Below are 15399 nucleotides of genomic sequence, written 5' to 3' on the forward strand. Positions count from 1 at the left end.
ATCTCAAAATTCTCTCAAGATCAAAATTTTCAGACTTGCTTTGCTAATATGCAAATGAGTGAAGCCATAAAAGTAATACAATTCTAAATTCTCCAATACAGGACTACCCTCTAATATCTTGTCAATCACACCATCATTCAACTTGACATACCCAATTGGCAATGTCTTCAGCAATTTCCAGCAAACAACTCCTTTAGGCATCAAATTGCAAATGGAAAAACGCAATTCTCTGAACGATGAATTGGTAAACAATTCCTGTGGCAACACGAAGAGTTCATCCTCAGACAAGTCATCCTCAGGAATGCGGAGTTTGAGTTGGAGCTCCTTGGCGGCGTTCCTTGTTGTGAATAGAGTCCATGAGTTGATATTGGAAGTGAATTCCGACACGTAATTGAAATCAAGCAAGGATTTTTTAAGCATAGAAGAGTTGCAGAGAAGTAGGGTTTTGTCAACAAATCTGATAAAGTCATAATTTCTTTCATAACTAGTATCACATGATTCGTAAAAGCGGTAACGGAAAACAAGTGATGGAAGGGTAGTCCAAAGGTATTGCCATCTTTTGGACAAAACATGGGTTTTGATAGAGTTTTCAATGGTGGGTAAGAAGGAGAGAATATGAATGAAGAGAGAGTCAGGCAACATACTGATTCGATCGACGATGGTGATTTTCCTTCTGCAACATCCTGAGTCTGTAATGGGTGATGCTGAAGCTAATGCTGATGCTGATGCGTCGTCATTTCTTCGCTGGGAAGAACAAGTGTGGCTTTGTCTTGACATGATTTTTAACTCTGCTTTGCATTTCTACTGCTCAAACTACAAAGGAGGGTTTGGACCAAACGGTACGTCGGAAAATATTTTCAGGAAAATCAATTTAATCCAACTAAATAATAAAATAAAATACAAGAAATTCTTTGCAGAAATTTTAAAAAATTAGGTCAAATTTGACAAGTTAAAAAAAAGTCAAAAAGTTAAAAAATTACTCAAAAAGTTAAAAAGTTATCACTATTCACTAAAAGTCAAAAATTACAGCTGCACAACTTCCAATCATAATTTTCCCCTACACACTAATTTATACAATTTTTAATACACATTTTTTTTTTTTATAAAAAGTCAAAAAGTTAACCCAAATATTCATATTTTTTTGCTCAATTTTTTAGTCCAAAATGACAAAAAATACACTTATTTAGGACACCCAAAACAATCCCTTATGTTGTGTTTGGTTGAGGGATTTGGAAATGAATTTGGAAAGGGAAATGGAAAAGGTAGGTGAAATGTGAATAAAATATGTATATATTTCACATAGTTTCACACACCTTTTCCCTTTCCCTTTCCAAATCCCTCCCCAAATCCCCCAACCAAACACACCATTAGTATATATTGTCACCGAAATCAGTGTTTGAATATTATATCTTTAAGATAAAATTTCACCCCCTCACATCTGATATTTGCGATTAATGAATATCCTACCTCCAGGATATAATGATCACCCCACATAGAAATTGCACAATTTTTTGTGTGTATAGCGTTTGCACAATTGTCTGTGTATATAGCGAATCAATTTGTATCATACACTCTCTCTTATATACTCGACCAGATATAATGTATGAATCCTAAAACAAATCTCAACTTATCCATGAATACCATGAGATGTGTGGTATTTATAGAAGTATTTGTGACCTTTAGAATACTCATGTCTCTTGGGTTCACATCCTTTCATATGAATAGACATAGTTGCACATTTTCATTCAAATGGAGTTCAATTTCATTCACTTCTAAATTTTCCAACAATTCTCCACATGAGTGAAATTGACGATATAATGCAAATGAAATGTGGATGCTGATAAAGAGAGTACAACATGGAAATATCTTGCATCACGATAGGTAGTTTTTGACCTTGAATCTTTCTTAGTAAAAGACTATTGACTTACTAACTAATCAGTGGATGTGATGTCTTGAACTGCTCAACCATTTAAACCAAAACAATAGAATTCACACAAAATATCTCTAAACATAGTTTGGCTCTTTCGGTTGTGCCCATTTTGGCCTTAGCCAGTTCTTGGTTTTCATGAGTGCTTTAAAAAATTCAGCCTTATTAATTCTCATAGAAATGGGTCATTCATACTCATATAGATGATTCTTATTTCGAATCTCTTAAATACTCCTCTTGAAAGATACCCTTATAAGTTTTTCAAGATATAAGTAATCAAGTATAGCTTACCTTAAGTTCCTTACATACAACACATGTTACAGATATCACTTTCATCATAGGAATGGATAGGAGATAGACTCCCTTAGTGATTTTTTGGTGAGTCATTTATAATTCTGTTGTCCCTTTAAACCTGGATCTTGGGATCTCTAGTTAGCTAGGTTAAGTTGCCATTATGGTGACTCGAAATTTATAGGCTTAATCACATTCCACTCGATGAATTTTTCCTCATTGGCTTTCTAGTCAAACATTTTGTTTAGAAGATACTATTTTCCGTTTAACCTTTTTCATAGGGGTGTTTTGGAAAGTTAGTAAAAAGCTGGCTTTTAGCTTTTTACCAAGCTTTTTGACTTTTTTGGAAGTAATTTGAGAAGTTGGTAAAAAGTTAACTTTTTTGTTTTTTGATTTAATATTTTTTAAAAATGTCACATCACTCCAAAATGACCAAAATATCCTTACTTTTTGATTTTTGAATTAATTAATTAAAATGTTTTAGAGGGTAATTTGGTAAATTTGGTTGTTGCTTTTTCAACTCTTCCCAAATGGTGGTTCAGCGTTTTCAACTCTTCCAACGTTAATCAACATTGATCAAGAACGTTGCGTTTTGGGAAGGTTCCTGTCACGACCCAAACCCGGCCCTATGGGTTTAGCACCGTAACCGGCCAGTAATCCGAGATTACCGAAGGCCTGCAGAACAGTAATACAGTAAAACAGAGTACAGGGCCTGGCGGAAGCCAATACAGTAAATAAATAGTGTCCATTGAGCTGTGACAGTCTGTATGCAAAAAGGTTTTTCATACATTATACATAAACAGTACAGAACAGTATACACAATATTTACAATCATTCAGACTAGGGACTCGACCCTAGATAACAGTACAGTAACACTCGGTCTATACAGAATAGTAAAACAGTACAGAAGGGGGAAAAACAAACAAAACACCCCCAGGCCATAGCATGGCAACTCGAAACCTCGCAGTGAGGCACAAAGGCTGGCTTGACAAAACTGGAGTAACCCTGACGCCTCTAGCTGCGGTCTGGTGCCTGTACACCTACATATATATATGAGCAGTGAGCTAAAGCCCAGTGAATAACACAATATGTAAAGGGGTTAAGAATGAATGTCCTTACAGTATGAAAACAGTTCATTTCAATCAGTCATTCAGTTGTTCAGTACAGTAAACAGTCATATGTGGTACATCCATTAGCATAACAGTAACAGTAGGTCTTGAAAGACCGAACAGTAATGATGGCCATCAGTCAGTAAACAGTAGTGGTTCCGCGAGGGAACCGACAGAGAATTCTGTCGCAGTAACAGTAACAGTAAACAGTAGGTACTAAGGATGCCACAGTACAGTTCAGAAATAAAGGACATACATTCATTCAGTAAATAATACCAGTTCAGTAAACAGTTCGGTTCAGTATTCAAAAGATAATCAGTTGAACATATCTTTACACAATTGTTACTCACAGAGTTCTGGGCTACAGTATGCTAGAGCGTGTCTCCCCAGTTGCCAACCCTACACAGTTCACAGGTTGAACACACTAAGCTACACAGTTGGGAAATCTCATAACTTAATCCCTAATTTGCCTTGGTGTGTTCTACAATGATATCCTCATCAAGATGCCTTAAACTAGGCCTAAGAATGCCTAGGATGGGATGAGGATGCAAAAATACACTTAGAAAATATTTCGCAAAGTTTGCTGAAAATAGGAGCCTCGCTCGAGCGAGACTTTCTACGCTCGAGCGTAAGTCCAAAATCAAAGGCTTCGCTCGAGCGAGGAATACTTCGCTCGAGCGATCTGCAAAACAGTAAAAGTACTGGATGCTGAAATTTTACGCGCGATGGTCGCTCGATGGTCGCTCGAGCGGAGCCCTGGACAAAGGTGCTCGCTCGAGCGGGGAATCCTTCGCTCGAGCGAGGAAGCCAAATCTAGAATTTCCAGATTTGCCTCCCAAGCTTAAACCAAGCATTCTACCACTCCCAACTCGACCTCTTGGGCCCAAATTCTGGAAAACATCATTAAATTCAATGTATAACAAGATTCAAAGCTCAATTTATGAATTCAAGCCCCAAAGGTGAGTCAATTAAAACCACAATCAAACCCATTTTCAAGAACAACATTCAAACATGTCATGTATGAGTTTTAAACCAAATTAAAGCTCCAAAGCTTGATCAAATGAGCTCATTTCTTTTCAAACCAGTTGGAAACATGGTCTATAACAACAATATGAGCATGCATGCACTAATGTCCATGTAATCAACCTCAAAATGCAACAATACCAACATGCATGCAAGAAATGATCTTCAATCCATCATTAATGAACCAAATCATGACTTAGCTCTACAAATTAACATGAATCATGCAAGAATGAACTCAAGAACAGCAACAAGAAGATGAATGTCCTACCTTAGTCTTGTATCCAAGGTCTAGGAGCTCAAAGTAGCAATCAACACTTCAATTCTAAGCAAGATCAAGCAAATCTCTCAAGAACAACTCAACTCTCTCTCACTCTCTAGCTTGGGTCGGTTGAGGCAAGAAGAGGAGAAGAAAATGTTTGGTTTGATCACATACGTGGAGTGTTCAAAGGCTCAAGTGTGTGTATATGAGATAGTGGCAAAATGGTAAATATGGCAAACTCTTTAATTGGCTTAATTTAATCTAATTTAATCATACCTAATCAATTTTCAGATAATTATACTATAAAATCACATAAATTATGAGGGTCACGGAACATCAATCGGTTTCTAATTCGGCCGCCGATAAGGCCTTCAATTAGCAGTTTAAACATATAAGCATGAACAGATAACCAGACAATCAAACAGATAGAATGCAATTAACTAACATATACTCAGCCAATTCAGTTTCAATTTCAGTCAGTCAGTTCAGTACTTTAATCAGTTCAATTATCAGTCAGTTATCAGTCATTATCAGTTTCGTTTAACAGTAATCGGTGATTATCGGTAATCGATCAGTCCTTAATCAGTAAACAGTATGAGGGTTGTTACAGTTCCCAAAATGGCAATATATATCATTGAATAATTAGTGAATCCACTATATTGTCTTTAGACAATATTCACATTTGAGAACAAATGTCCTACGGTATTAAGTCTTTAATTATATTGAGACTTACCATTACTCTATATCACTCTCATATTTAAAATTGATTAATAGACATAGAGATGTTTCCTAGGAGTTAACAAAGCCACTTTTGTTTTTCCTCCAGCTTTGTCTTAGACAAAGAATTGAGATCATTTGTCAATCTACCATTCAAATCGTTACTTTAGTAAAGTCTTCCAAGCACTCTTACATTTTAAGTACTCTAAGAAAAATTAATTTCCTTGTTAAGACATTACCACACGAAAATATTAATACACCTCCAAAATTCTGATATAATTCAAAATATAACATGTGTGGGTAAAAATCTGACCATACTGCCCGTTTAGTGATCAGCTGGAGAGCACAAGCAGAATAAATGGCTTAAGCAACCTGTAACAGAAGGAAAAAGCTCCGGCGGTGGTTCTTCCACCCGGGGACACTCCGACGATCAAGTCAGTATATCTCTCAAAGATAATCAAGTACTAAACTGAATACTCAAAGTATAAATTACATACCTTAGACCCACGGGGGTGCCTCTCTTTTATAATATACTCAATCCAAGTCCCACTAGAAGTATGACTTCTATGAACTCTTGTTCACTGCTTACTCTGGACTCTTTTAAGTGATAGAGATAAACTCCCTAAGAGTTTAATCCTTATCTTGATTCAATCCTCTTTGCCTTAGGATTCTCGCCCCTTATCTCGGGCTCCGACATCTTCGGAGATGACCTTGGCTTCTCCGATATTACCTCGGCTTAACTACCAGGGCACGTGGCACCTCGGCTGACACGTCGGCGTCACCATGCCACGTGTTGGTATCCTGAAAATACATCCCCACAACTGCCCCCTAGGTTCTATTACCTCGGCATTCTGAGGTGATGGAACCTATTCCGAAATTTTGTCACTTCTATTCTGAGTAATGGCTCAAAAACTATTTTGCCAAGATTATCTATTTTCAGCCGACGTGTTCTCTTCGGAGAACAAGGCTTCGATCGTATTCTCCCATGCGCATGAGCTGTCATGCATATCTAACTGTTTCTTTTACGTGTTTCATCTTTATTGGAGCGTGTCGGTGACGCGCCTGAAGCTGTCTGTTCATTTCGTCTGCGCCGCCTGACGCGTGCGTTACCCTAGGCGTAATGATTACCCTGATTTTTTGCCGCCGTTTCACATTTTTGACAAAACTTTTCTTTTGCCTCTATCTTTTCTTCACTTTTTCATTCCGTCTTCTTGCTCTTTCTCTCTCTGAAAGCTCATTCTTCTTCGAATCTGCCATCGCCTTAATCTCTCTTCTGGATTTGCTTTTAACCCCTCATTCTTGCAAAGCCTTCTTTGCTGTTGCCACCGGTTTCTGGGTTCGGCGAACATTGCCTCGGCTTCCTTTGTCCTGGTAAGATCCTTTCCTTTAATTCTTTCATTCTTTTTATGTGCTTTTGTCTGTCTGTCGCCATTACTGATCTTTGCTCGAGGTCTTGATTTTATTTGTATCTTGAATTTGTGGCTATGCCTAGAACTTTTATGATTTTTCATCATTCTCTTTGCCGCTGTTCTTGATTTGTTTCTGTATCTCTATTGTTTCTGAGAACTATACCTCTGTTCTTGAATCTGAAACTTCGTCTTTGTTTTCTCTTTTTGTATCTGCCCCAAATCTGTGCCCTCGATTTTTATCTTCATACTTCATTGATTTGGGATTTGTCTATAAAACCCTTAATCTTTAGGGAAACCTGAAAAACGCCCATCTTCTGAAACATATTCTTCTTAGTTTAATCCAACATAATGGGTATGTGGAAGCATAGGGTAAATACCCCGACAAAACTTGAATACTTTAGGCAAGAATTCTCTATCCCAGCCGACGTTCATCTTAAATTGGCTGGGGATAATGATACCATCGTGCCCACAGATCATACAATGCCTTTTCCAATAGTTGCTTTTACCGAATGTGGACTTCGGCTTCCACTTGATCCCCTTTTTCGTCAAGTTCTCCATTTCTATAAGCTGAACCCTATGCAACTTACTATCAATTCCTATAGGGTAATTAACGGTATTATTGCCTTAGCTAGGCAAGAAAACCTTAGAATCACCCTAGCCGACCTTCAATATTGTTATACCATGTGCCCTCTCGATCTGAAGGATAGGGGTTTTGTCTATTACCTTAAGCCGAGATCCACTCAGTACAAAATTATAGCCGACCTCCCAGACTCCAACAAGGGGGCTGGAGATGATTTTCTCATTGCTTCTGGAAATTGGGAATTTGGCCCAGATGAAGATGTCCACCTCTACCCTCTTCCTCGAACACTTACAGAGGGCAAGAGTAAGAGCCCTGAGTCAATACTTAGTTGTTTTTACTTAAGACTTTAATACTTTATTTCTGACGCTTGTTTCTTCGCAGATCGTCATCAGCCACCGAAAAATTTTCGCCAATCCTTCTTCCCAGGAACAGATCTAAAAACACTTCTTGGCCTCCCAATCCATAAACGAAAAGCCCCAGTATTACTAAACTTCATCCCTACATACAAATCCACCTTACCCGACGCCCCAAGAAAAAGGAAAAAGAGCCTTTCTCCACCTACAGCCACAACCTTAACTGCTTCTACATCCCGAACAGACCAAGAATCCACATCTGACCCAGCCGATCTTCCATCAACTTCGGCCCCCTACTTAATACCAATTCCTGAACGTAAACGCCGAAGAAAGCTTGTAAAAACAGCCGAAATGGTTCGTCCAAGGCCTGTCGTCCAAGATCTTCTCGCCGACCTTCCAACTGACGCCGAAGCCGCACCAACGCAATCAATGCTTCCACCCAAACCGAAGAGGGTAAAAAAGGCTCAGCCTAAGGCCAAGGCTACAGATGCCGAGGCTGAGGATGCTCTGCCGATTTCGAAGCTAGCTGAAAGCAAAAAATCAGCCTCTACTTCAACCAAAAGGTCTGCTGAGGGCCAACCCTCAGGGTCTACACAAACAAAGAGGCCAAGGTCATCGTCTGCGACGACCTCGGCTTCGAAGAAGCCCGACGTCCCCTGGGCCCCTGATCTATCCCTGGAGGATAGGTCCATCATGGCTAGTGAAAGTGCTGACGACATTAATGTTGCTGTCGCCCTTAGCACTGCTCTTCTTCTACCGAATGACTTGGAGCGAAATAGCAAGCTTAGTGAGTATGAAAATTATGCTCTTATGCTCCAACATTCTGCTCAAGTAAGTATTTCTGTTTGTACTTGTGATTTTTTTCTTCTGTTCTTCACTGAGAGTACTGTCTCACATTTCTGTTTTTCTGCAGGCCATTCAACATGCCCACTCATTTGCCATGCAATCCTTTGAAAATCGTCAAAGGTTGGTTGATATGAAAAGGGAAGCATCTTCTATGAAGAGAGAGATCAAGTCTCTTGAAGCAAAAATGAAAAAGTTGGAGGATCAAGCCGAGGCTGCAACCAAAGTTCAAACTTTAGCTCTTGAGAAAGCCGAAGCTGCTGAGGCCGTTAGAAAAGTTGCTGAGGCCGAGAAAAGAGAGGCCGAGGTTCAGAAGGCCCAAGCGGAGAAAGAACTTCAGCAAGCTCTGGCTACAAAAGAGGCCGAAATCAAAGAGGCCGACGAAAAGGCCTATGCTCAAGGTATGGCCGACGTCGCAGAAGACTACAAGCTTCAAGTCAGGCAGGCATGCAACAGGGGATTTTCCCTTGGTTGGATGTCCTTGATAAAGAAGCTTGACCTTCCTGCTGACTCGCCATTGCGTCAGGCCGACGCTATTCCGTTACCGTTTCCTCCTCCTCCTCCTGAAGGTGAATCAGAGTCTGAGGCCGAGGCCGTTGATGAAGATGAAGAAAAAGATGATTGTGACGCCTTGGTGAGAAGACCCAAGAATGCTGCCGAAGCCAAGTCCCCTCCTCCTGCTGAGCAGGTTATGGACTTGACTTTGGATGAGGAGGGTGATGGGGCTGAGGGGGCACCCAAGGAGACTGCCACTGGGCAACTATCATCCAATCTTCTGTTGGTAGAAAGAAGTGTTGAGTCAACAATCGCTGAGATTGATGCCGAGATAGAGGCGGAGAAAGTGGCCGAGGAGGTACCACCAGAGTCATCTGAGGTCCTAGTCCCTGTAGTGGCTGATGCTGAAGAATCTTGAAAAAATTGTCCTTTGTACTTTTTTCCTTCTTTTTTTTTTTCTGTTTTTTTTGCGCTTTGTACTTTTTTACTTTCTGAGTAATGCAAAACTCTTTCTTTTGGCCGACGTGGTTTCTTCTATATGTAACTGCAACAGTTCTTCTTCTGGATGTTCCAATCTTGTGATATTCTGTTGACTATTTCTGCATAGTCTTGTACTTATGAAATTTTTGCATATTTCCTCATGTTGCTTCCTTTGTGCAATCTCCTCGGGGTTTCATACCTCGGGTATAACCATAAAACTTTGACTTCGGCAAGATACTATCCTGCAAACTTTTCATAGATTTCAACAAGTATAGAACATATAGAATGTAAACTTTGCAAGCTTCTTCTCAATTAAGTATTAAATGATAATCTTAATCTGACCCACTTGTAAATTGCTACAAACTTTAACAAGTAATGAACAATATACTTAGCCTTTATTTTAACCTGTAACTTTCTGTATACCTCGGCGGTTGATCATATGTCGGCTTAACATAAACTTGTAAATTGCTACAAATTTCAACAAGTGTTAAGCATCTTCCCCAGGGTTTAAACAACCCACATATTGCTATGAGAACTTAAGCAATAACTTCGGCTTATCTTCGTTTCGTAAATTGCGACAAATTTCAATAAGGGAAGATAAGGAATCAGCTTAATTCCAACTTGTAAATTGCTACAAATTTCAACAAGTGAATTAAGGAATAACATCGGCTTAACTTCAACTTGTAAATTGCTACAAATTTCAACAAGTGAAGATAAGGAATCAGCTTAATTCCAACTTGTAAATTGCTACAAATTTCAACAAGTGGATTAAGGAATAACATCGGCTTAACTTCAACTTGTAAATTGCTACAAATTTCAACAAGTGAAGATAAGGAATCAGCTTAATTCCAACTTGTAAATTGCTACAAATTTCAACAAGTGAATTAAGGAATAACATCGGCTTAACTTCAACTTGTAAATTGCTACAAATTTCAACAAGTGAAGGTAAGGAATCAGCTTAATTCCAACTTGTAAATTGCTACAAATTTCAACAAGTGAATTAAGGAATAACATCGACTTAACTTCAACTTGTAAATTGCTACAAATTTCAACAAGTGAAGGTAAGGAATCAGCTTAATTCCAACTTGTAAATTGCTACAAATTTCAACAAGTGAATTAAGGAATAACATCGGCTTAACTTCAACTTGTAAATTGCTACAAATTTCAACAAGTGAAGGTAAGGAATCAGCTTAATTCCAACTTGTAAATTGCTACAAATTTCAACAAGTGAATTAAGGAATAACATCGGCTTAACTTCAACTTGTAAATTGCTACAAATTTCAACAAGTGAAGGTAAGGAATCAGCTTAATTCCAACTTGTAAATTGCTACAAATTTCAACAAGTGAATTAAGGAATAACATCGGCTTAACTTCAACTTGTAAATTGCTACAAATTTCAACAAGTGAAGGTAAGGAATCAGCTTAATTCCAACTTGTAAATTGCTACAAATTTCAACAAGTGGATTAAGGAATAACATCGGCTTAACTTTGCCTGAGTTTGATATGTCTTCGAAAACATCCATGCATCAATCGAACATGTTGAAAGGATTCTGAAAAGACTTTATTGATAATATCGGCCAAACAATGATGTTTATCTAATGATAGAAAAATTTCAAATTACAAGTATTCCAAGGTCTGGGCAATGCTTTGCCCTCATTGTCCTCAAGCCGATATGCTCCATTGCCAAGTACTGAAGTAACTCTGTAGGGTCCTTCCCAGTTTGGGCCAAGCTTGCCCTCCCTGGGATCCTTCTTGTTCCCGACGACTTTTCTTAGGACTAAGTCGCCAACTTGAAAATCTCTTGGATTGACTCTCTTGTTGTAAGCTCTGGCAAGCTGTTGTTGGTATACTGCGAGCTGAATTGCAGCCTTCTCTCTTCGTTCTTCCAATAAATCCAGGTCTCGGGCTAAGAGTATGTCATTGGTGCCATTCTCTACTCCCTGGGTTCTGATCCCTGGGATGCCGATCTCCAATGGGATGACTGCTTCTGTGCCATATGCCATGGCGAATGGGGATTCTCCTGTTGATCTTCTCGGCGTAGTCCGATATGCCCAAAGTACGTTGGGCAATTCGTCCACCCACTTTCCTTTTGCTGCTTGGAGCCTCTTCTTTATTCCATCCAGGATTACTTTGTTGGATGCCTCTGCTTGCCCATTACTTTGAGGAAAACTTAGTGTTGAGAAATAATTCTTGATCTTGAATTTTGCACAAAAGTTTTTGATAAGTTTGCTGTCGAATTGTGTTCCGTTGTCTGCAACTATAGCTCTTGGAATCCCAAATCTGGTGATTATGTTTCTCCAAATAAAATTCTTGACATCCACATCTCGGATTTTGGCAAGAGGTTCTGCCTCTATCCATTTTGTGAAGTAGTCTGTTGCTACCAGCAAGTATTTTCTCTGCCCAGTTGCCTGGGGAAGTTGTCCAACCAGATCCATGCCCCATTGGGCAAACGGCCAGGGGCTGGATACTGGGTTTAGGTCGGCAGCTGGCTGATGTATCAAAGGTGCAAACTTTTGACATTGTTCACACTTCTTTACATAAGCTTCGGCATCCTTTTGCATGTAGGGCCACCAATACCCCTGGGTAATGGCCCTGTGGGCTAACGATCTGCCCCCTGCGTGGCTTCCACAAATTCCTTCATGAATCTCGTAAAGGAAATCTTCAACCTGCAAAGGATGTACGCACCTTAAAAGTGGTCCAGTGAAGGACCTCCTGTAGAGATGGCCTTCCGCTGTTAGACTGAATCTGGCCGATTTCAGCCTAATTTTATGTGCTTCTTTATGGTCTTCTGGCAGCTTCCCCTCTTTTAGGAATGCAATGATTGCATCCATCCAACTTGGTCCAAGGCCCACGCACATTGCTTCTTGCTCAATGCTCTGTTTATCTATGCTCGGGGCCGACATGTAGTCGATCATAATTGTCCTTGTTTTTCCAGTTTGAATTGAGCTGGCCAAGTTTGCTAACGCGTCGGCGTGGGCGTTGTCATCTCGGCTTACTTGGAGTAATCTGCAGTTCTGGAATAGGGCTGCCAGTCGGATGACTTCCTTTGCATATGCCGACATTCTTTCGTCTCTGGCTGCAAATTCTCCTGTTGACTGGTTAACAATCAATTGTGAATCACAAAAAACAATTACCTCGTCTGCCTCTGCTGCCGCTGCTAGCTTTAGCCCTGCAATTAATGCTTCATATTCTGCTTCGTTATTGGAGGCTTTGAACCCCAGACGGATGGACTGTTCTACAATTTCTCCATCTGGAGATATCAGCAGTACTCCTGCTCCTGCTCCCTGGCGGTTTGAACTTCCATCGACGAATAGTCTGAATGAATCGCCGATGTAGATGCTGCATGGTCTGAGCTTTTCTTTCCTTGCTTTTTTGTCTTTGACTGGAATTCTTTTTCCTTGTCGGGCTGATGCTTATCTTGGCTTGACGGAGCCTGAGGTGTGATGGCTTCCGGTGTGAGTTCTGCGACGAAGTCGGCCAAAACTTGGCCCTTTATTGCTGTTCTTGGTCTAAATTCTAGGTCAAACTGGCCTAGTATTACTGCCATTTTGCTATCCTTCCTGTTAAGTCTCCTTGATATAATAAGGACTTCAGTGGGTGCTCTGTTAGGACCACAATCTTGTGTGCCTGAAAGTAATGGCTCAATTTCTTTGAGGCCATTACCAAGGCTAGCATTAATTTTTCCAGTGGTAGGTACCTTGTTTCTGCGTTAGCCAGAGTCTTGCTTACATAATAGACAGCCTTCTGTTCCCCCTTTTCCTCTCGGATTAGCACTGCACTGACTGCGTGTTCAGAGACCGCTAAGTACAAAAACAATTCCTCCCCTGGGATTCGGTTAGAAAGGACCGGGGTTGTGGTCAAGTACTTTTTTAGGTCGGCTAAGGCAGCTTCACATTCTTCCGTCCATAGGAAGTCTGTGGCTTTTTTCACCAGGTTAAAGAAGGGTCTGCACTTGTCTGAGCTTCTGCTGATGAATCGGTTTAGGGCTGCGGCCCTTCCAGTGAGCACTTGAACTTGTTTTGCCGATGTTGGACTCTGTAGTTCCAAGATGGCCTTGATTTGGTCTGGGCTGGCTTCAATGCCCTTTCTTGTTACCAGATATCCTAGAAATTTACCTGACCCAACTCCGAAGGCGCACTTTGAGGCGTTGAGTCGGAGCTGATATCTTTTGAGTATGTCAAAGACCTCTTTTAGGTCGGCAAGATGACCTTTTGATTCTTTGGTCTTTACGACCATATCATCGATGTAAACTTCTACCGTTTTGCCAATCAGGTGTTTAAACATCTTTGTCACTAACCTCTGATAGGTTGCTCCTGCGTTTTTCAGCCCAAAAGGCATTACCCTGTAACAGTACAGGCCTTTCGGGGTGATGAACGCGGTCTTCTCCTCATCTGGAGGGTACATAGCAATCTGGTGGTACCCTCTGTATGCATCTAAAAAACTCATCCTTTCATGTCCCGAGGTGGCGTCTACCAGTTGGTCGATTTTAGGCAGAGGAAAGCTGTCTTTCGGGCAAGCTTTGTTGAGGCTGGTGAAGTCTACACAAACCCTCCACTTGCCATTCTTCTTTTTTACTACTACTGTGTTGGACAGCCACGTTGGGTACTGGACTTCTCGGATGGCCCTGGCTTCAAGGAGTCTGTCTACCTCTTCCTCGACTGCTTCGACGTGCATTAACGTCGGCCTTCTGGCTCGTTGAATCACAGGTTTTGCCGATCTGTCGACATTCAGACTGTGGCAAGTGACCTCGGGGTCAATGCCAGGCATTTCATAAGGTGTCCAGGCGAACGCCTCTATGTTTGCCCTTAAAAAATCTTCCAGTTCTTTTTCTTCTTCTCTGGCTAAGCCTGAGCCGAGAAGAAAAAATCGTTCTTCGTCGCCCTCCTGGACGAGGATTTTCTTTAGCGCCTCTTCGCTTTTCTCGGCTGGTTCTTTCCCAACATCTTCCAGGACTTCCATGTCCTCATCTTCAACTTCTGCTTTTTTTGGTTCCTGTACACTACAGGTGGATTTTATTGCTGCCATGGAGCAATTTTTGGCTTGTAGTTGATCCCCTCTGACTTCTTCAATCCCATTCTCTGTTGGGAACCGGAGTAGTTGATGCAATGTCGAGGGGACTGCCCCCATTGCATGCAACCACGGCCTTCCCAAGATGATGTTGTATGGTGAAGGTGTGTCAATTACCAGGAATTTCGTCCTGATCTTCTTAGTGTCGGCTTGTACTTCTAAGCTTGTTGCACCCAGTGGCCATGTCGGCGTTCCGTTAAAGCCGACCATCGGGCCGCTTGATTGTTCTAGGTCATCGGGGTGAAGGCCTAGCTCTTTGTAACATCTGACATACATGATGTCACAGGAGCTGCCTTGATCTATTAGGATGCGTTTAACTTGGCACTCCCCGACCTGTAGGGATACTACCAAGGCATCATTATGCGGGTGTTGGACCAGTTCTAGGTTGGCTTCAGTAAAGGCTATTATTGGCCCTTGGCATTCTTCTGGCCGATGTCTCTTTTCCCCGACTTGATAAATATGCTGTAAATGTCTTACCCTCTGGGTTTCTCCTCTGATTTCGTTTTCATTGACCCTTGAGTGGATTACATTGACCACCCTTGGTTCTCCTGCTTGTGGTAGCTGTGCTGGGGGAGGGGGTGCTGCTGGTGCTTGGGGCAGCCTTGCCTGCTCTTCCCTCGTTCTGGCCTCATCGACCAGGTCCCTCAGAAGGCCTTGTCTTACTAGGTCCTCCAAGTGTGCTTTTAAGGCTCTGCAACCTTGAGTTGGATGCCCTTCTTCATTGTGGTAGGCACAACGTCTACCAACGTTCCTTCCCATGAATTCCCCTGGTGCTCTTGCCGGAGCCCTGAAATAAGGTTGATTTCGAATCCGATCCAAGATTTTATGGATTGGGATCCGGAATAC

General features: G+C 41.1%; 1 protein-coding gene across 1 annotated transcript; it reads right to left on the reverse strand.

Annotated features, from left to right (window-relative positions):
- Nucleotides 1–3: 3 nt before the first annotated feature.
- On the reverse strand, nucleotides 4–777 carry LOC145791957 (putative F-box/LRR-repeat protein At5g02930). The gene has a single exon (XM_082872415.1). The coding sequence runs from the start codon at nucleotides 775–777 to the stop codon at nucleotides 4–6; it is 774 nt and encodes a 257-aa protein (XP_082728541.1).
- Nucleotides 778–15399: the final 14622 nt, after the last annotated feature.

The sequence above is a fragment of the Camellia sinensis genome, chromosome 5, assembly GCF_055761805.1.
Source record: "Camellia sinensis isolate YWXY chromosome 5, ASM5576180v1, whole genome shotgun sequence".
Taxonomy (NCBI): Eukaryota; Viridiplantae; Streptophyta; class Magnoliopsida; order Ericales; family Theaceae; genus Camellia; species Camellia sinensis.

What these genes read in the sequence shown, in the direction of transcription:
- LOC145791957 (XM_082872415.1), bottom strand. Translation starts at nt 777, where the DNA reads ATGTCAAGACAAAGCCACACTTGTTCTTCCCAGCGAAGAAATGACGAC.